This window comes from Mastomys coucha, unplaced genomic scaffold, assembly GCF_008632895.1.
Source record: "Mastomys coucha isolate ucsf_1 unplaced genomic scaffold, UCSF_Mcou_1 pScaffold4, whole genome shotgun sequence".
In the NCBI taxonomy this organism is placed as follows: Eukaryota; Metazoa; Chordata; class Mammalia; order Rodentia; family Muridae; genus Mastomys; species Mastomys coucha.
In genome coordinates, this window is record NW_022196910.1 from 4477104 (window position 1) to 4499183 (window position 22080).

A 22080-nucleotide genomic window follows, 5' to 3' on the forward strand; every position below is an offset into this window, starting at 1 on the left:
GCATACACACACACCCAAACCCACACCCACACACAGGCAAGCATATGAGAGCACGGTTGCTCACTGAAGCCAGAAAAGGGCATCAGATCCCCTGGAACCTGACACAAGTGCTGGGAACCAAACTTGGATCCTCTGAAAGAGCATCAAGTGCTCCTTAACACTGAACCATCTTCCTAGCCAGTGCATCTCACTTTTATTTGTTTGTGTTGCTTTGTTTCAAATGCAGGGACATTGGGGTGAGGCTGTGGAAAACAGAGTTCTCACATGCTCAGCAAGGGCTTTATCGTTAAAGCTACATTTCTAGCCCCATAGTGAGGGACCTATCCAGATACAGCCACTCCCCATGGTGGGGAAATGGGTGCTTTCCAACAACCCCAGTACCCGTCATCACTCTCAACCCTCTCCTCTCTTTCTTACTGGAGAAAACCTGTGAGATACAACAAAAATCAGACATCACGCTGGTCGGTGGGGGCGCACGCCTTTAATCCCCGTACTTGGGAGGCAGAGGCAGGTGGATCTCTGAGTTTGAGGCCAGCCTGATCTAGAGAGTGAGTTCCACGACAGCCAAGGATACACAGAGAAACCCTGTCTCAAAAAACAAAATAAAAACAAAAACAAAAACAAAAACAAAAAATCAGACATCACTTCAAAACTCCCTAGACAAGCCCAACACGGTGTCCTGCAGGAAGAGCTTAAAAAGAGGAGTCAGACTATTAATGGTGATATAATGAGACCCTAGTATTAAATGAGACAGAAAAATGCTGGTCTTAAGGTTTAATAAGTACAGTAATTTAGTACCCACAGAAAAGTAATTCTGAGGCGAGAGAAGAAAGGTCTATTAGGCGATTAGAATGGAGGTAAAAGTAATGGAAATGAACCTGATATATGAGTTTTGCTGAGAGAATCAAATTTGCCTTTCATTCTGGTCTCTTGCGGAGACCTCCCTTTGGCTTCCAGTTGTCCAGAGAGTAGTCCAGGTTTGTTGGAGGAGAATGCACCTTATAAAGGCCAGTGGTCAGTTAGAGGAAGTCAGGGTTCTTTGGCTCAGACACCCAACCAGCTTGACCTTTCTCATCCACGCACTGGATTCACGGCACCCCCTGCTGGCTCTCGGTAAGAGACAGTTCTGTTCATTCTGGGATTCGTAGAGGTAGGTTGGTGGGGTGGCTCCAGACCAGGTGTCAGGTCACTGCGCACCGGCGCTCAGAGGCTCCACCCGCTGCCACAGCCCGCCCTCTGCACGCAGGATCAGCTCTGGCTGCCTGCGCGGCTCCTTGTCGTCGGGTAGGAGTCGGAAGCGCAGCAGCGTCAGCGCCAGTACCACCTTCATCTCGCTCATGGCGAAAGTCTGTCCGATGCAGTTCCTGCGGGAGAACCAGATAAGGAGTATGACTGTGCCGGGACGCAGCCAGGCACAGTGGAACCCAACCTGACACATTCTCTGCAGCACCTAGTCAGCATGAAGGGCAGGAGGACCGTGATGCGCCTGGGACCCCAACTGGACTTCTGCATCCCCAAAGGTCTTGCCTCCTCAGTGCCCAGTTCAGACGGGTGGGATTCTGGGCTTAGAGCAGCAGCCCTTCTCTTTCTAACCTCTACTTTCAAGACTTGAATAACCTGAATAAAGGGCAGGGAGGAGAACCAGAACCAGACCATTCTAATTCCCTACTATTCCCACTGTCAATCCCAGACCGCGCTCTATCCACCCAAGCCCATTGACCTCACCTGGGCCAGCAGCCCATTGGCCTCACCTGGGCCCCGCGGAGAAGGGAATAAATGCCAGAGGTGGGCTGTCTTTGATGTTTTCTGGGTCAAAGCGGAAGGGGTCATAGACCTGCGGGAGATATTGAGCCAAGGTGGATGAGTGACTTCCCAGTACAACCAGGGACGGTGAGGTCTGATTTCCTAGGTCCAAGCCCCACTCTTTCCCTTAAAGCCCCTGCCCTGCTTTAGGGGATAAGGCAGGCAGCACCTCAGGGTCCGGCCACACAGACGGGTTGTGATGAATTCCAAAGATGCTGATGAGGCAGATGATACCTGTGGGAGAAGAGGGAATTTCATGACAAGACTCTGCTGCTTGCCTAGGACCCTTTTCCCCATACGGCACCTTTGGGAATGGTCCGGCCATCTGGGAGAAGAATGTCCTGGGTGCAGCATCGGGAGATGACCGTGACTGGTGGATGCAGCCGCAGACTCTCCTTGATGCACATGGTCAGGAAGGGCAGCTGGGCCAGGTCGTCCCTAAGGAAACCCCTTCAGCTATTAACCAGGGAGCAAATGTAGGCTGACAGTTCATGTGGATCAGTGAAATCTTTTCTCACAGTGATAAAGTAAGCCCTATGTAGATCAAATTCGAGATAACTAGAATAATAGAAAATTAGAACATATTCTAAATTAAGACTGATTTCCTGCCAAGTTGGGACCTCCTGACTAGTCCTAGGTCTGTGGAACCACAATGGAGAAGATACAAAATTGGGGTGGGAAAACCATTGTAAGAGAGGTTTCTGGGAGAAGGCTGGATGGATGAATGACCCAGAGTCCTGGACAGCACCTAGACTGCTATTTTTATAATTTTATTGAGACAGAGATTCTTTATATAGCCCTGGGTAGACTGGGCTCACCTCAAACTCAGAGATCCTGCCTCTGCCTCCCAAGTACTCGGATTAAAGGAGTGTATCACTACACCAGGCTATTTTTAAGTGTGTGTGTGTGTGTGTGTGTGTGTGTGTGTGTGTGTGTGTGTGTGTGTCAGGGGCCTCAGATCCACTGGAACTGAGTTACTGTTGCTTGTGTGCTACCAGATGTGGATGCTGAAAACCAAACTGTGCAAGAGTAAGGCGTGCTCTTAACAGCTGAGCCATCTTTCTAGCTCCAGCACAATGCAATGCCCAAATATCACCTCTTAGCCCCTGAATATATCACTACAGTAAGATCTAGGGTACAGGAGAAAAATAAACAGTCATGGAAGAAGACATCCATTAGAGAGAAAAGAGAGCAAGGGAAGAGCTTTCACTGAACATGTGTAAAATATCACTGTTCTCTCAGTGACAAAAAAAAAAAAAAATTGGTCTGTTGCAAAGCCAACAAGCCTTTCCTTGCTAATCAGGCTTGGTACTAGGTCCTCTGGGCTCAGATTCAATGCCATGAGCAAATGTAGAAGAATCGACAAAAAGAGTGACTCTTCCACACTTGAGGAGGGAAGATCTATGCTCACCACTCAATCTCCTCAGGCTCTCGGCCCCTCAGCAGCTCCTGCACCTCCTGCCTGCAGCGCTCCTGGTATTCCGGGTGCTTTGCCAGGTTGTACAGGATCCAGGAGAGCCCACTGGCTGTTGTGTCATGGCCTGAGGGACAAACATGGGTCTCTGCACTGCTTCAGCACCTCACTGAGGACAGTGCCCAGGTAGTGAAATCCGGAAATAGAAAAAGAATCAAAGGATAGAATAGAAGGATTCTGGATCTTCCCCACAAGTCTCAAGAAGGATAAACTCTCTGTCCCACACTGGGACCCTCACCCTCAAACATGAAGGTGTCAGCCTCTGCCCGGATGTCCTCATCTGACAGCTTCTTTCCGTCTTCATCCTGAAGGCAAAGCAAGACCACCCAGATTACAGCAGTTCTGAAAATCCCTGTGTTTAAACTACGACATTCCCAGAAGATCGATTGTTCCACCAGAAACCAAAGGCTGGGTACCACTGTCCAGCTCTTGTCTGTTGCTACTGGTACAGTCTGAACTTCCTGGCTTTCTGCTGGGTATCCTGTCTCCTGTGTTGTCTGCAGTTGGAGGAGTCAACAACTCACACAGAAATGTCACCATGTTTCTACATGATGGAGAATTTTTGAGGAACTGACGGTGACTTGATATGGAAGATGGCTTCATGGCCTTAGGAATCAGAAGTAAAGCTTTACTCAAAATACTTCTCCCCACATTCTAAAGTGCTGTAGATCCAGGGAAATCCATGGAAACGTTTGGTTTACATAACTAGACTTTATCCTGGAAAGAGCTTGTTTAACTCCAGAATGAAATTCCCTCTCTCCCCTTCTTTATCTCTCTTCTTCTTTCTTTCACTTATTCCTCCACACCCCTCTCTCTTTTGGCCTTTCTTTCTTTCTTTCTTTTTTTCTTTCTTTCTTTCTTTCTTTTTTCCTTTTTCTTTCTTTTTTTTTCTTTTTTTGGTTCTTCAAGACAGGGTTTCTCTGTATAGCCCTGGCTGTCCTGGAACTCACTCTGTAGACCAGGCTGGCCTCGAACTCAGAAATCCACCAGCCTCTGCCTTCTAAGCGCTGGGATTAAAGGCGTGCTCTACCACCATTCCTCTCTCTTTGTTTACTATTTATCCCCTTGAGGGGAATTAGACTCAGGTGTCCTTGTTATTCTATGTGAACAACAGGATGAGAATGCATTGCCATTTCTCTGTGGTGTAAACCTCACTGTGTATATAGGTAAAAACACTTCATTCCCACCCTGGAAAAGGGGGCAATGGTAATGGGGAGTCGTTGTTACAACCTAATCTGGCTGCTGTGATCCTTGATGTTGGGGGATTTGCCTGGATTTGCCACAGTGGCATCTGTATTGATATAATATTTGGCATCAATATTCATTCTGCTTCTTGAGAACCCACCTTGCTCAGCAGCAGCACATCAATGAAATCCAAAGTCTTAGACTTGGCCTTAGACTTAAGGAAATCATCCAAACCCTGATCTGGGAGGGTGCGGTGGCGTTCCTGGATGACGGCATCAGTGAATTTATGCACCAGGTTGCAGGCCTTACGGAAGCGCATCCCATCAGGGGTGAGATTATACAGCAGGTCCATGAACATCAAAGGCTGTTGGTGCCTTTTGGCCACTAAGGCACTGAGCTCCAGGATGGCAGCGATATATTCACTGGGCTTCCTGCAGGATTTAGGAGACAGCAATTTAACATATGTGAATCCTGTGCCTCTTTCCTCCAGCCAGGAGCCATTAGGAATGGAGTACCAGAAACACTTGGCCACAGAAGCAGAGTGGAGTGAGCCCTGAGAATCAATGTTCAAAAAACTCATCCTAAAAAAAAAAAAAAAAAACTCATCCTATCTCTGTGAGCTGCCTCCACACTCCTATGCTCCCAGATGGCAGTGTAGCCAGCTCTCAATACTGACTTCCCATGGAAGTCATGAAGACACTAGATGAGTTGACAGTAGAAACGGTGACACTAGTAGGCGAGCTTAACCCTGGTATCTTCTGGAAAAGAATGAGGCCCAAGCTGAACAGTTTGAGGAAGGAGGTAGGGAAATTTAGATCCTAGAAGGAGCTCAGTTTTGATCATGTCCGTCATCAGCTCCACTGTAACTTAGAATATCTCCCTACTATCTCCTAAAGGTGTGTGTGTGTGTGTGTGTGTGTGTGTGTGTGTGTGTATGTGTATGTGTGTGTGTGTGTGTGTGTGTGTGTATTTGGGGAGGGGTGTAAGACTGAGTTTCTCTGTATAGCATTGGCTATCCTGGAACTTGCTCTGTAGACCAGTATAGTCTGACTTCAAACTAAGAGATTTAGGATTAAGGGCTTGTGCCACCATGCCCAGCAAAATAGATAGAGATAGATAGATAGATAGATAGATAGATAGATAGATAGATAGATAGATAAGCCTGTCCTACATAGTGAGCTGTAGGGCCAAAGCTATATAGTGAGACCTTGTCTCAATTTTTTAAATTTATCTTTACTTTATGTGTTTTTCCTGGTATATGTATGTATACTCTAGTGTGTGCCTGGCATCCTTGAAGGACAGAAGTGTGTGTTGGTCAGCTGTTACTGGAATTACAGATAGTTGTAAACTTCTATGAGGTTTCTAGGAGTCAATCTCAAGTCCTTTGCAAGTGCCATCTCCCCAGTCTCCCTATGATTGGTCTAGGGAAGAATTTAGGACACTAGTATGCTCTTGATATGGATAGTCTATCTGTCTGTCTGCTTCTGGATGCCATGAGACTATTTTAACAGGTGCTCCTAGCTGTTCTGTGCTGTTATACACCCTCAAAAGTAATGAAGCCAACCAACCATTAAAGCTGCTGAAACCATTAGCCAGAATAAGCCTTCCTTCAATTCAAGTTCTCTCAAGTACACATTTTTGGAAATATGTCTAACACAAGCACAAATACCTTCCTAGTTTCCCTGGAACCGCAGGCTAAGTACATCTTTACCTGGCCTTATACTGGCATTATGATCTAGATACTGCTGATCCCTTGAAGTTTGTTTCTAATGTGTCTCATCCCTGTCTGTCCCACATGTTTTGATTGTTGCCATCTCTGCGACTTTATTGAAACATTTCCTTCACTTTCTCCTTTCACACATCTTTAGTGTTGGTTCTGGACCATGTCCTCTAGAGAGGCCACTTTGATTCCACCAACCCATCCTCCCTCCTTTGGGTTCACAGACCAGGTTTCAAGGCTCAGAGCAAGGACTTACTCCTGACAGTTGCTGTCAAAGCTGAAGACACATTTCTGCAGACTGTCCAGAGTCATGAGGCTGACATGCTCAAACATGTCCAGACAGGTAGTGCCTTCTGAAATCAACCGTTGCCACTTCGCCTGGCAGAAGAAGATCGGGCTGATGTTGGTTGGACCTTGGCTCCTTGACACTCTGCCTAATTTCAGCCCCTGACCCAGCTTTCTCATTTTATGCTCCAGCCACCCAAACCCAGGAATAGCCACTGTTTGGAAAAGAGGAGTTGTAACCCTGTGTTCCAGCAACTCACATGCATGATGTTGGTACTATCATTGAAAATCTTCACATAGGGTTTCAGGATGTTGAAATGGAAAGCGGGTGTCAGCATGCGACGGTGGCGGCTCCACTTGTCACCAGCACTCACCAAGAGCCCATCCCCTGATACAGCAGCCACAGTATAAGGCAAGAGTAGGACTATTCTCTTACCCCCAAGGGTGTCCCTTGCCCATCACCTGCAGGTACTCACCCAGCCAAGGCTTTAGGATGCTGTAGAATATCACATCCTTGAGTGCAACGGCAGCTGCAATGAACAAGGACACCAGGGGTCATGGTGTGCTTGAGGACAGACTGTGGAAGGTGGGTGGGAACCCCTCCCAGAAGTCTGCAATTCCATTCCAAAGTCCACATGCCAAGAACCAAGGATAGAGGAAGCAAAATGAAGTTGAAAGGGAAAAGATAGGACTAGGCAGCAGGAGTGTCAGCAGGTAAGACAAGCCACAGCTTTATACACCACATTTTGCTGCAAGGCCACTTTACATGGCTTGTACATAGTCTAACATGTATGTCATACCTGAGTCCATCACAACTCTGGCATTTTGAAACCTATGTCCCTATCATCTAGGTACCCTACGTATCTGACATCTCCTGAACCGATGTGGGACACATCACATGAACCATAAGGGTTAACATGACATAGTGAATCTTTAGCACACATAACTACCCTGACATGATGCCTCATGCTGTAACATGGACCAGATTATCTGACAGACCTCATGTAAACCTCAGACAAGCCTCTCACAGGATTTCAGAATCGTCATGTGTGGAGGTTTGAATGAGAGTGTCTCCCAGAGGCGAATGCGTTTGAATACTTACTCTCCAGCTGGTGGCACCATTTAGGGAGGTTTGGTAGGTGTTGCTTTGCTGAAGGGAGTACCTCACTTGGAGCAGGTTGTGATAGTTCATGGACTCTGCCTACTTTTCGATTGCTCTTCCTGCTTTGTGTTTATGGCTGAGTATATGATCTCTCAGCTTCCTACCTTTGTCACCAGGACTCTGTCACCATTATGGACTGCCCCTCTGTAACCATAATCTAAAATTAATTCTTCCTCTATGAGTTTCCTTTGTCACGGTGTTTTATCACAGCAACAGAAAAGTAACGAAGGCATGGTGGCTGTTGTAATTTCCAATATTTCAGAGGTTAAAGAAAAAATAAATAAATTCAGAGTTTGGGGCTAGCTTTGACTGAGTAGTAAAACAATGCCTCCCAAAAAGCAAAAGCTCCTTTAATATACTGAATGTGGCCTAGAATGTGACCCACTGGTCCCACCTGGATGTTCTTAATGTCTTGTCTTAGATATGACTTCGATAAGGGATCTATCATTTCTCAGAGGGACCCAAGGTCCTAGATCTCAGATATCTCCCAAAGAGAGCCCAGCTGTGAAAAGCCATCTCCAATGGCTTATTATACAGAACTTGGCATGCCTCAAATATTCAGGTCTGCAGCCAAGTGCAGACATGCCCATCTTCATGCAATCCCAGGTGAGATAAATATAAATGCAAAAAAGGAGATGGAAATGTAAATGTGAACCTGAAAGAGCTGTGACCATACAGATGGCATCGCACAGTTATGCTCACAACCCAAGCAACATGATCAGACATGAGATAGAGGATTGTCCACTTGAGAAAGATATAGGGTTGTCACTGCCACAGCCCAGCCTGTCTGCCTGATTCACATTCCATTATCAGCTAGAGGCATCAGAGACCTCAGTGGTGGGCAAGCTGGAGCAAGTACAGTGTCCACCTGGAGTAAAAAGCCTGGGTTTCATGAAAGTGGCATGGTCTGGACTGGGGAGATACTCAGTGGATATAAGCACTTGCTGCATAAGCCTGCTGAATCCTCTGAACCAGATGTGGCAGCACATGTCTATAACTCCGGATAAGATAGGAGCTAGATACAAGAGTTCTCTGTCCTGGATGCTTGAGATTCAGCTAGCATGCATCTACAGAAGCAAACCATGAGGGACCCTGCCTCAAACAAGGTGGAAGGCAAGGATCAAGTTGCCCTCTGAACTCCACATGTATGCTATGGCATATACATGCTTGCACTCACACAAATATTTTAAAAAGTAAAGTGGGGTGGTTGATTCAGGTCTTCAAGTTCAAGGGTACACTTGAAATAATTTGGCAGCCAAAGCGTCAGACCCATGCCTGGCAAATGACAAAGCTGTGGTGATCCATCTCTTTCCCTTCTTAATCTGGATTATCCCAAGATGGGAAGATAAGAATGCAAAAGTAGGAAGCTAGGCTGTGATGGGGAAGATTTCTGGGCTCTGACAAGACACCAACCAACATAAAATGATCAACCAACTGGACAAAGGGGAAAGATGAACTCAGAGTTAGGTGGTATAGAAATAACAGACCAGATTCTCTAACAGCTACAAGTCCTCTCCTTGCTCTGAGCATAGGAATGTTTATTTTTCTGGTTCTAGGTCTGAGCATTAGATGTTTCGGATGCCCACTGGGCTACCTGGCCCTAGCTTCAACATTCCTACTCAAATCTAAAGACATGACTTAAGCGACAGTTCCTCCAGAAAGCCATTGCATACATCCTAGCACAGACCACACCCTCCACTCAACTGTCAGGGCCCTGACCACACAAGGTTAGGGATGTCCCTGCCCCTGTCCACTTCTACCTCAAGAATTGACTTCCTCTAGGATAGGACCTTGGCTTGAAGACATCTAGGGATACAGAATGTCCAGGAGAGAGAGAGAGAGAGAGAGAGAGAGAGAGAGAGAGAGAGAGAGAGAGAGAGAGGTTGACTGGAAGTCCTCAGATTCCTACCACTACCAGCTTTCATGGATACCTGAGGCATTGAGGATAGATCGGACGATGTCAGAATGGCACAGAGTAATAATGGGGATCATTGGTCCAATCCACATCACAAAACCTTGGGGGTAGGTACCCACCAACTGAGTTAATTCTTTCATGCCCTGTTCTGTAGGAGTTACCTGTAAACGATACAAGGACAGTCACTTCGTGAGGTAGTTTATATTGAGGATCAAGTTGGCTGAGTTAAGAGATGCCCAGGTACAGATGTCTATGACCTCTGGTGTGTCTGTGTTGGTGTTTCAAATATATATATATGTATATATGTACATATATACATATATACACATATATACACACATATATACATATATGTATATATGCACACATGTACATATATAATTTGCATTGGTATACAGTGTGGACAGTACCATCCAATCCACTGAAGATCTAGAGACAATAGGCAGAGAAGGGGAAATTGAGTCTTATTTCCACAGCTGGGACATGCATCTTCTCCTGCCATCAGGTATCAAATTTCAGGTCCTTGCGACACTGAACTCCAGTATTTATGCCTGATCCCCCATACACCCCTGGGTTTTCACACTGTTGTTCTAAGTCTGAGTTGCTCAAAGCCTACATTCCTGGAATTCAAGTTTGCAGATGGCATACTGAGGTACTCCTCAGCTTCCATAAAGATATAAGCCAATTTCCATAGTACAATGTAACCCCTCTTTCTTCTACCTTACTTTACATATATGTGTAGATATGTATCTACATGTATCCATGACTGTATATACATGATTGTGCACTGCATAATGATGTTTTTGTCAAAGACAACCTGTACAGATAACTTTGATCTTTTAAATCTGCAAGAAGCTAAAGAATTTTTATTGCTTGTCATTTTCTCTACACATTTTTATGCCTAGATACTTTCTTTTTTAATTTATTATTATATCTAAGTAAACTGTAGCTGTCTTCAGACACACCAGAACAGAGCATCAGATCTCCTTACCAATGGTTGTGAGCCACCATGTGGTTGCTGGGATTTGAACTCAGGACCTTTAGAAGAACAGTCAGTGCTCTTAACCGCTGAGCCATCTCTCCAGCCCGCTTAGATACTTTCACATGTATAAATACCATGATACCACAAGTTATCTACAATGTTCCAGGTAGCCCCGTGATGTACAGAGTAGTATATTAGAGCAACGATTGGTGCCATGTAGTGCAGATGAGCAGCAGACTACGAGGTTTGTGTCTGTAGACCCTGATGGCAGCACAATGACAATACTACTTCAGGACAAATTTCTCAGAATGACCTCATCACTCTTCAATATATCATTCTGTGAGTGTGTGTGTGTGTGTGTGTGTGTGTGTGTGTGTGTGGTGTGTGTGTGTGTGTGTTTTCTCCAGAAAACCATAACTAAGTTTCTTTCCCAGCATCATCAGAGAGTCCCTTCTACAGCCTCTGGAAGTGACACAGTCTCTGTCATAAGTGAACCAGTGTCCTGGTTGTGCAGAAATGAAGAGATCCCTTACCTCTGTCAGTTTTTTGTTTCTTCCAGAGCCATGCTCAAGGCCCAAGCGACCGTTTCAGGCCCTCCAGTGGACAAATTGTATTGTCTACCTATAACCTTTCATGTCCTGACTGGTCCATAAAGTCTCCAGTTCCTCCCCTGAACAAATGGCCACGCACCAGGGACATTCCAGGGGAACAGAAGTGACCTCTCTGTCTCCATTAGGGTGGCAGCTCCTATCCACCAGCACCAGCTGCCCACCAGCCTCATACAGAGCATCCTGAACCTCTGTACACAGCCCACACTGAGCCATTTGCAAACGAAATACCTGGGGCTAAGCCACCTAAATGGAAAAGCTGATGTAAATCAAAGTCCACAGTATGGGGTAAAGGGTGGTGTCAAGGAAAGTTCATGAGAGGGTGAGTGAACAGCTTTTTATCCAGGTAGCAAGACAGGACTCACCATCTATCTTAGGAAAGAAAAGCATGATAAAGAGGAAGTGGCCCAGGGACAGGCAGCCTGCAAGCTCTGCGGTAGCCCAGCTGTGCCCCACCTATGTGCAGTTTAGGAGAGAGATCAAAGATCAATACTAGAAAACCACAGGAAAGAGATGGGCTCACACAAAGAAACAGGCACAGTCCTTCTGAAACCTCGAATCCAATAGCAGACACTGAGGAAATGTCAGGAGTTCTCACTCTGTATACCCCACAGTGAGAATCTCTCTGTGCCCTTCAGTGAGAGAAAGAGAGAAACAGCAGAGCAGCCTGTGTCGAGAGTGCAGGGGGTGAGAAAGGCTTGGGAAGGCACACCAGATATCAGGATCACCTATCCTTCCCCATCACTCCCAGTCCCATTCCTAGTCCCTCAAAAGTCTGTCCGCTCCAACACTCCACCCATCCTGATGCCATCCTTACCATGCCGACATGACCCATAAGCCAGTTCCGTTTGGGGGGTTCAGGGAAGCCACGGAGGCGACGATAGTTCCTATAGGCAGCATAGATCTGGATCAGAATTCGGGTCAGGATCCATGAGGCTCCAAGAAGTAGCAGGGTCTGCCATGGGAAGGCCACCTCAGGCCCCAGTCCCAGCCAGGACAGGCTCAGCTGTGACATCCTGCTGGGTGAATAAATGTGCAGTGAGTAACTGAGGTCACGGAAAGGGACAGGAATCTCAAGACGCTGGACAGAGGACAGAGCAGAAAGGAGGTGTGAGGTCCACAGAAATGTTGGGGAAGAGGTATAAGAGTGTAGAAGAAGATGAGGAGGGGAAGGAGGAGTGTGTTGATGAGGGGGGATGACCAGAGCTAGCAAAGTATGAAGGAGGAGAGAGATTGGTTGGAGTTAAGACCTCCCTAATTTATGCAAAACTAACTGGGATTCAGTTATTCAGAAACTACTATCCCCAAGGCCAGCTGGCTCCCTGTGGCATTCTTGCTTGGCCAGCTGGCCTTCTGCCCTGGCCTGGCCTTGGGTTTTACCCTCCCTATTCCAGACTAGGTCCCTAAAATATCACCACCCCCAGCCTGGTACCTCCTCTCAGGAATCTACCATACCTTCCCTCTCCTCTGAGGCTCTTTTGTCCTCTGCTTCTGGATGCTTGGAGGGTGGGCCATTCTATGCCAGCCAATCCCTGCCAAGCCTGGATGCCTCCTCCTTGCCTGGGAAAGCAGCCAAGATGGGGGTAGAATCAGCCTGGTGCAGAGGAGAGTCATCCTAAGCTTGCAAAAAAACATGGACATCTATCTGGATCTTAGGACTATTGTGGGACAAGGTTGGCTCTGGGTTACATATTTCCAGCATCCCCGCTCCTCCAAGGACATGGTACACTAAGTGAAAGGGTGAACTTTGGAATCTACAAGCTGGGTGATCAGAATGTGGCCAACCCGGTTCCCAATCATCTCCCGAGCTCTTGTCTAACTGAGCTGTGAGGGCAACAGGCACTAATTTTTCAATAGAACATTAGAAAACTATGGCATTGAGAGCCTGTCCATCAGCTTCTCAGCCTGGTGGAGTTCAAGTCCAGTCTCCTCAGCAGTACTTTCAGAAACAGAAACAAAGAATGAACCCCAGTTGGGGTTTTCAGGTCCAATACTAAAGATCAAGAATGCCGTGAGATTGAGATGGTTGGAGCTAGAAAGTGCACCAGTAGGGGAGTCATGTAGGGATGAGAGAGATCCTGAAGAGATAACATCTGGGCGGGGGGAGATAAAGGTGTTCCTCCCCTCTGTGTATCTGTGTATGTGTATCTCCCTCTGTGTGTGTGTGTGTGTGTGTGTGTGTGTGCATGTACCCGTATGCCAGTGAAAGCCAGAACAAAAAAATCTGCTCCCCTATAAATGGAGTTACGGGTGGTTTGTGAGCCACCTGATATGGATGGGTGAGTGGAACTGATCCTCTGGAAGAGCAACGAACCCTCTAACTGCTTAGTCATCTCTCTAGTTTCCTCCCTCCCTCCCTCCCTCCTTCCCTCCCTCCCTCCTTCCCTTCTTTCCTTCCTTTCTTACTCCTTCCTTTTCCTTTCTTTCTGATCTTTTTGAGACAGTTTCTGTGAGTAGCCCTGGCTGTCTTGGAACTTGTTCTATAGATCAGGATAGCCTTGAACTCCCAGAGACCTACATGCCTCTGCTTCCTGGATTCTGGAATTAAAGACACACACCACCACCTTCCTTTTCTTAAATAGGAAACAACACTTTCCCAAATAGCACTTTAGTTAATATTTACTCTTCTGTATGATCATAATTTATGTATTTGTGTCTAATGCTATGTTGCTAAGGATAATGTAAGCTTCTAAACCTCCTAATTCCAAGCCTGAGTCCTGGAGTTACAGATGTGCTCCACTATCCTCAGTCTATGTAGAACTGGAGATCAAGCCCAGGGCCCTCTTCTATGCTAGGCAAGCACTGTACAAACTGGGCTACAACCCCAGCCTTCTAACTTATATTTTACAAGAGCTCAGAGGAGAACAAGGACCTCCAGGGACAGTGTACAGGAGTAGGGACTGCTTAGGCTGGGGACAGAGCAGAGGGGGGGAGGGATACTCAAGGAAATGCATGGGAAGGGATGAGAGGAGAGGAGAAGACAGTGGTGTTGTGGAAGAGGAAGAGGAGGAAGAAGAAGAGGAGAGGGAGACTAGCATGGGAAGACATAGAGGAGAAGAGAGACTGATTAAAGTTCAGACCTATCTAAATCATATGCGTATGACCAGTTACTCAGTTGTCTAGAAACAGCCTGGACCATGTGCTCCCTGAAGCTATATTATTCTTAAGCAGTGCTTGCTGCATCCTGAGCCCTATCCTACAGCCCCACCACCAGCAGCTTGGTAACTTCTCATATGTTCCCCACAGTCTCTTCTCTCTTCTTTAGGGTCTTTGCTCCTGGATCCTGACCTGGAAAGGTTTATGAGGGGCTGGAGTGGATTGCAACAGTCAATTGATTCCAGATCTAGCTGCATGCTCCGGGCCCGGGAAGGTGGCCAATATGTTGGGGGTAGGGCCAGCCTTATTTAAAGATAAGGTATCTCAGGGTTGTAAAGCACTTGATCTTTAGAACTTGGGCACTTCTTTCTGGGATGAAGGGCAAGAATGAGGATGTTAGCAGGGGTTATTCCGAGTCATCACATGTCCAGAAGCCATGCCCTCTTAAAGACAGGATACAATAGGAAAAAGAACTTGAATTTCAGAGGCCAGAAGACCAGGGCTAGGTTAAGCCTGGGCCTAGAGCAGCTTGCAAGGTGGAAGGGTGGCATGCAACATCTCTCACTATGGAACTAAGGCTCTGTGATGCTCCTGCTCGATAGCCTCACAGCCTGGGAACATTCATGCTCTCCCTGTGAGGCTCAGAGTCTAAGCACAGTAGGCGTAGGAATAAAGGAAACAGTCCTGCTGGAGAGTACTCAGGTCAGACTGCAAAGATTAAGAACTTGGCTGTGAGAACATGGCTGAGGCTGTGCTGGTCTGCTGGGCAAGGGGTAGGGAGGGATGAGAGCACATCTCGGATGGAACTGAAAAGGGTGTTGAGGAGATGAGGTCCACGCAGGAGAGGACAGAACCAGGGGATGCTGAGTGAGTCCCCTTGCCACCCCATCTTACTCTGATGGCCCAGCTCTCTTGATGGCAGTCCTCACAGCTGGAAAAGTAGCTTTCCATTGAGGAGGAGAAAGAAGAGCCAAAAAGAGGGGTGAAGGAAGGACCTGGTAATTACTACTGGAGCTGCTGTGAGCAAGTACTGTATGCAGAGAGTGTAGGGTGTGTAGAGAAAGTGCTACATTGTTCAGAGTCCTCCCCATACAATGTGCTTACTGTATACTGGGGGGGGTGTGCTTAATCTTGGCTGTCAACTTGACTGGATCTGGAATCAACTAGGAGACTTTCCTCTGGGTGGGCTTATGATGGTATTTCCTGGAAAGATGAAGTGAAGAGGAGGACCTTCCCCCTGGAAGGCAGCACCTTCTCTCTGCAGCAGAGATATAAAGAGGTCAGATATCAGAGAAGGAAAAGCGGGGTTGCTTGTTTCTGGCCATCTTCACTCCTTGCTTTTGAGTGAATCCATTCTGACTCTGCCACTTTTGCAAACATTGGAAGCCAGATTCATCATATTTCCAATGTGGGTTGAAAATCAATGGTTCTTCAGATATCCCCAGTTTTGAACTGTGGAGACAGACATCCAGCTAAAAGAACTGAGCAACTGCAAGGTTCTCAACTTCTCCACCATACAGACTCAGACAGAATTGTGTAAGACATGCTAATAAATCCCTTATTACCATATTTTCATTGTATTGGCTCTGCTCCTCTAGAGGTCAATGACAACCATGGCGGTGTACATAAAGCATGTCTACTTCTTGCATGCAGATGACCTCAAGGTTTCCCATCATATTCTCCTTGGCTGTCTGAGCCAGAATCCTAGGTGTCACATGGGGAGATACAAGTGATAGCATCCAGAGGAGAGATGTCCATTTAACAGGACTGCTGCTCAAGGAGGACAAGCCTCTAGATCAGATCACACGATCTTCCAAAACAACCTTAAACCTGTCCAGACTTACTCTGTGATTGGCCTCAGAAAGCAAGCACTCAAAGAACCAAGCAGTGCTATGAGGAAAGGGGATAGTGGGAGCGCCCGGGCTCCCGACACTGGTAGGATGTTATGAACTGCCTCACCTCCCTTCCCCTGCCTCATTGCCACTCCAGTTCATTCAGCAAGAGCATTAAGAGTCTGCCTCTAAAGCCCTCAGAAGGATGTCTGTGAGTTTCCAGAATCGCCACTTCAGCCACCCACCTACACACACATTGAATGCATGAAGACTACTCCTTCCCGCCAGCTGTTCTCGAACCATCCTACAGAGGAAGCATTCTCCATAGTCAGGAGATAAACAGGACCCACAGCAGCAGAGCAGAAGCAGGCACAAGAGCATTAAAAAAATTATGCTGGCATTTATAGCAGAGTTTCAGAGACCCACAAACCTCCATTTTCCATGAGCATCTTGGTTCTTGGCAATCTTCAAAGCCTGTTCAGAGCAGGAAATGAAACAAAGTAGCAAACAAGGCATAGATTATGAAACTGTTTGCTCCACCATAAAGCAAAGAATGGAGTACTTCCTAGTGAAAAAAGGAAGGGATGGGCATCCATAAAATGCAAACTCAGTTGTACAAAGTATGTGCAAGGCATCTATAATGAAAGCCTCAAGGCACTGATGATAAAAATTCAAGGTGATCCAAATAAACAGAGAGACATACAACGTTCATGGATAGGATGACTCAACAATTTAAAATGCTTATTCTCTTCAAATTGACCTATTGATTTAAAAATGTCTTAAAATTCGAGTAGCACTCTTTGTAGAAATAGACACACTGATTGTGAAATTAATTAATTTTGAGACAAGGTCTTACCATGTAGGTCAAAGTAGCATGGACCTTGCTGTATCCACCTGCCACTGCCTCCTGAAAGCTAGGATTAAAGGGATGCACTACTATGTTCAGCTGATTATGAATCTTATGTGAAAACCTAAAAGGCATAAAATAGCCAAAAATTATATGAAAATAAAAATATAACTGAAAAATTCCTATTATCCCCTTCAAAACACACTATACCATTATGGGAATCATGAGGCTAGAGACAGTATAGTGGGTTGGTCTGGTGCTGCCTATATTGTAATGCTAAATACTGACCCCTAAAGCCTGGTTGCTCCCAGAGATGAGAGAGTCAAGTGTCAAGTGGTGCTATGTATCCTTGCCCTCCAAGTTATTCCTGAATGGTGAATTAAGATGCTTACAGCCTAGAGCTGGTCAGAATTGAGATAGGTGGGCCTTGGGGCTACAGGGTTTGGGATCAGAGGGGAACCACAGGAGGCGGGGTGGGAAGGAGAGGAAGGTGGAGAGAGAAGATGCCCTGGGGGTAAGAACCTTAAAGTTATGGCCATGAGGGCTAACCAACTGGAGCTAAGAGCAGCCCAGACAAAACATAGTAATAAGTCGAGGTTATCGATAAGAAAGTGGATTCTAACAACACGGAGGGTAGATATCTACCCAGCTTTAGTTCTGATAAAGGCTTACTAGAAATTAAAGGTCGACCATGTCTTTTTTTCTTGGAATTGAATAATCGAAGGTCAGGTAGAAGTTCTTGATTGAGATTAAATATACTCCACAAGACAACTCAGCAGTTAAGAGCACTTGCTGCAATTGCAGAAGATCAGGGTTCTAGCTTGTAATCCTAGTTCCTGGGGATCCAATCCCCTCTTCTGGACTCTGTATACACCTATACTTATGTATGGAGTACACTCATACAAGCAAAACACTCAACACATAAAATAAAAAAAATTTTTTGAGACAGTGTCTCTCTACATAGTCCTGGCTGTCCTGGAACTTGCTATGTAGACCAAGCTAACCTTGAATTTACAGAGATCCATATTCCTCAGTTTCCTGAGTATTAGGATTCAAGGCTTGCACCACTAGATCTGACAGAAATGGTCAGCCTTGAAAACATACATACAAGTAACTATCCAGACTTAGCAGATTATATTTAGGAATATATATGCATATATACGTCTATATGTATGTGTATATGAATATGTATACAATAACAATTAATGAAAAAAGAGGACATGAATTTGATGGAGAGTGGAGGAAGATATATTGGGAGGGTTTGGGATGAGGAAAGGAAAAAAAAAGAAGTGTTATAACTACATTATAATCTCAAAAATATGTATGTATATATAGTTATATATTATGGAAATAATGAGTATGGTGGCCAAAAAGTAACAATACCAGACACTGAAACTGTCCACCCAGTGACTGCCAGAGTACCCATTATCTATTCCCTTCCCAAGCAAAGGACACACAACACTCCCAAGTGACTCTAACCCAAAGTTCACCTGTCCCCTATATTTGCTCAAAGTCTAAGATCTTTCATGTTGTGTAATGCTACCTTGGGTTCTGAGATGGGTGACTATGGTCTGAAAAGTATTCAATCAAGGGTAACTGTTACACCAACACATCAAAGAGTGGAGTCACCAGTGTAGTAAGGCATTTAAAAGCTCACTTGAGGGGCTGTGAGATGGCTCAGTGGGAAAGACAGCTTGCTGCCAAAACTGATGGCTTGCAGTTAATCCAGGAGTCAATGTAGTGAAATGATTTCCAGAAGTAGTCCTCTGACTTCCACATATACACTGTGGCATGTACACAGCCCCCCTCCCCCTGCCCAATAATAAATAAATGTAATCTAAAGTAAAGAAATAACTGTGGGGAGTGGTGGCACACAACTTTAATCCCAGTACTAGGGAAGCAGATTCAGACTGATCTTTGAGGCCAGCCTGCTCTCCATTGCCATTGCCAGACTAGCTAGGGTGACATAGTGAAACCCTGTCTCAAATACTTGTAAACAAATAAAATCTCACTTAAGACTTGCCTCAATTCAAGCTTGTTAGCTAAGTTATATGGGTTACATTTCTAGCTGTTTGCAAAGCTTACACTTGAATACGGTTCCAATTCTTTAAGGGAATAAGTTACATGAAAAGGCAATACAGTACAGGGTCCGCTGGGAGGGCAGCTCAGTGGGGAAGCATTTGCCTCGCATGTGCTAGGTCCTGGGTCCAATTCCAGCACAGCACCCCTAAAAACCCAAACCAAACCAGACTAAAAACAAACACTAGAGACAATTTAAATGAGTGCAGAAAGCTAAAAATAAAATGGATTCGAAGAGGATTTTTATTCTGAAGCCATTTCCCACAACAGAAAAGAAAAAAAAATATTTTAAATAATGTTTTTTGAGGCAATGCCTCATGCATCCCAGGCTGCCTTGGAACTTGTTGTGTAGCCAAGGATGACCTGGAATTTCTGATCCTTCTGTCTCTAACTCTCAAGTGCTAAATTTTAGGCTTGTAATACCATGTCCAGATTATGGAGTGTGTCCTGCAGGCTAGGCATTCTACCAACACTTCACTGCCCCACTTCCAGACAGTATTTCACTGGGTAGCAAAAGCTGTCTTCAACCTTTGGTCTCCCAAGTACTGGGGCTATAGATGTGTGATCATGCTCAACTGAAACTCAGTTATTGTTTTGTTTTTAGAGACGGGGGTTTTTGTGTATAGCCTTGGCTGTCCTGTAACTCACTTTGTGGACCAGCTTGGCCTCCAACTCAGAAACTCAATTTTAATGGTCTCGTGATGGGAGAATTTGAAAAGACAAAGCCCAGAGTGGTTACATAAGAGAAATTTGTGAGATTCTCCTGCAGGAAGTGGGAGGCTCAAGGGACAACTGCACTACTGTTGAAAATGCCAAAGGAAACTGGGGAACGCGTCAGTGTGATTTCATGTAAATTTAGCTGCTTTATTCCTCACACGGCATAAAAGTTACATATAAACCATCCTCAGGGGTCCTGAGATTCCCATCCCTTAAGGAACAATCTGCTTCAGATTCTCCAACTATCCCTTCATATGTAACAGGCCAGGTCTAGTGTAGTGTTCCACTTATTTAAGTGTTGTATCAGAAGGACAGCAGGAGGATATAGCTCTAAATTTGATGAAACAGAATAAAGGTGGAAACATAGTGATTATTAGGGGTTACCTCAATGACCAGAGCCTCAAATGTGCTGGAAAACCTGCTCCCCTCTCCTGCTTAAACCTCCGTGGTGGCTCACAAGATAAAGTCTTCTGGCAGGAGTCTCATCGGCAAGGAGACCCTCGGGGACCAACCAAGAGGCATTGAGGATATTGTGATAAAATTCTGGTCTGATGCTCATAGCCACTCAAGGATCAGGAGGCAGCTCTGTTTATTCAGAGATCTAAAGAGGTAGGAGAGCGGGTGAGGAGGTCCCAAGACAGCTGTGAGATCACTGAGTGCCTGCACTCAGCGGCTCCACCCGCAGCCACAGCCCGCCCTCCGCGCGCAGGATCAGCTCCGGCTTCCGGCGCGGCTCCTTGTCATCAGGCAGGATGCGGAAGCGCAGCAGCGTCAGCGCCAGCGCTACCTTCATCTCGCTCATGGCGAAAGTCTGTCCGATGCAGTTCCTGCGGGAGGACAGGGTGGGGACTCTGAACTGCGCGGGGACCCAGCCAAGCGTCCTTGGACCAAACCTGGCCCGGTCCCCGCCACGCACAGTCAGGAGGGCCAAAGGGGTGCTGATGTGCCTGAGACCCTGCGTGGGCATTTCTGGGACCTGGCCTAGTCCCAGTGCCCAGTGAGACCAGGGCATGACTCTGAGTACAGAGCATCAGCCTTGCCACTGTGGGATCTGCAGACCTTTGCACATAACTTAGGCAAAGGTGGGGAGGAGACACAGAATCTTCATCCACCCAACTGTCCCCTGGTCCCATTGTCAGACCCAGACTCATGGCCCTCACTTCCTCACCTGGGCCCCGCTGAGAAGGGAATAAAAGCCAGAGGTGACCTCTTCTGTGGATTTTCTGGGTCAAATCTGAAGGGGTTGTAGACCTGTAGGCCAGGAAAGACTAGTGGGTCGTGCCTCTTGCCCATCTCCAGGATGGTAGATCTGGTTTCCCTGGTAGGCTTGTGCCTCTTCCCCAGGTCCCAGAGTTGGGGAAAGGGTAGGGTCACACCTCAGGGTCTGGCCAAACTGAAGGGTTGTGGTGAACCCCGAAAATGCTGATGACACAGATGTTCCCTGTTGAGTAAGGAGACAGTTAGGACAGGTCCACATTACTTCTGGGGACCACCGTCCTACCCAGACCCCTCTTCCCACTGATATTGAGAGCACCTTTGGGGATGACCCGGTCATCTGGCAGCACAACATCCTGGGAACAGCAGCGGGAGATTAGTAAGACTGGGGGATGCAGCCGCAGGCTCTCCTTGATGCACATGGTCACGAAGGGCAGGTGGGCCAGGTCGTCCCTAAGGAAACCACCACACAGTTGTCCAGGAGCAAAAATAAAGTCTCTCTGCCACTCAGGGAGACTGATCTATATAGCTCTATACCTAAAATATTGTTTATTCTTAAAAATATTAAAAATTTAAAGTTATTAGTGTTCATGTGTCTCTCTGTGTGTGCTATATGTCTGTGGAAGCCAGAGAGGGTGTCAGATCCCCTGGAGGTGGAATTATAGGTGGTTGTGAGCTGCCTGAAAAACAGTAAGTTCTCTTAACTATTGGGCCAGCTCTCTAGCCCCTTTGTTTTGTTTTATTAAAGTCTCATGTTGGCCTGGAACTAGCTATGTAATCAGGGATGACCTTTGCCCTTGATCCTCTTGCTTCTACTTCCTAAGTGATGGGATGACAGGGATATTAGTAGACTCCATATATGCTCATGAATACACGAGATGTTATTATCTGATAAAAATAAAGAGCACACACTCTGGGTGGTGGTGGCTCACACCTTTAATTCCAGCACTCGGGAGGCAGAGGCAGGTGAATCTCTTGAGTTTGAGGACTCCTGGTCTACAGAGTGAGTACCAGCACAGTCAGGGCTAAGGAGAAAGCCATGGCTCAAAAAGAAAGTGAGCAAGAGCAAGAGTGAGCAAGAAGGGAAGAAGAGAGGAGAGGAGAGGAGAGGAGAAGAGGGGAGAGGAGGGGAGGGGAGGAGAGAGGAGAGGAGAGGACAG

At 46.3% G+C, this 22080-nt stretch overlaps 2 protein-coding genes across 12 annotated transcripts in view; both read right to left on the reverse strand.

Annotated features, from left to right (window-relative positions):
• Positions 1–759: 759 nt before the first annotated feature.
• LOC116075757 (leukotriene-B4 omega-hydroxylase 3) lies at positions 760–20167 on the reverse strand. Of its 6 annotated transcripts, none has more exons than XM_031349093.1 (14): positions 20090–20157; positions 15335–15488; positions 11952–12150; positions 9561–9705; positions 6944–6997; positions 6728–6855; positions 6439–6560; positions 4623–4893; positions 3516–3582; positions 3215–3344; positions 2108–2241; positions 1973–2037; positions 1752–1834; positions 760–1364 (listed from the first exon to the last, which is right to left on the reverse strand). In XM_031349093.1, the coding sequence occupies exons 3-14, from the start codon at positions 12147–12149 to the stop codon at positions 1187–1189; spliced, it is 1575 nt and encodes a 524-aa protein (XP_031204953.1). In that variant the 5' UTR covers position 12150; positions 15335–15488; positions 20090–20157; the 3' UTR covers positions 760–1186. The 6 variants fall into 6 exon arrangements, with proteins under 6 accessions (XP_031204953.1, XP_031204954.1, XP_031204955.1 ...); XM_031349094.1 differs by having other exon boundaries at positions 11952–12153; XM_031349095.1 differs by lacking the exon at positions 15335–15488 and having other exon boundaries at positions 11952–12153; positions 20090–20167.
• LOC116075758 (cytochrome P450 4F6) overlaps positions 19222–22080 on the reverse strand; it is a 41723-nt gene continuing 38864 nt past the window's right edge. For all 6 annotated transcript variants that reach the window (XM_031349103.1, XM_031349099.1, XM_031349101.1 and 3 more), the window contains 4 exons: positions 21240–21373; positions 21082–21146; positions 20874–20956; positions 19222–20532 (listed from right to left, as the gene is read on the reverse strand). In XM_031349103.1, the coding sequence (XP_031204963.1) occupies positions 20355–20532; positions 20874–20956; positions 21082–21146; positions 21240–21373 (460 nt within the window). In that variant the 3' untranslated portion in view covers positions 19222–20354. The remainder of the gene's footprint in view (positions 20533–20873; positions 20957–21081; positions 21147–21239; positions 21374–22080) is intronic.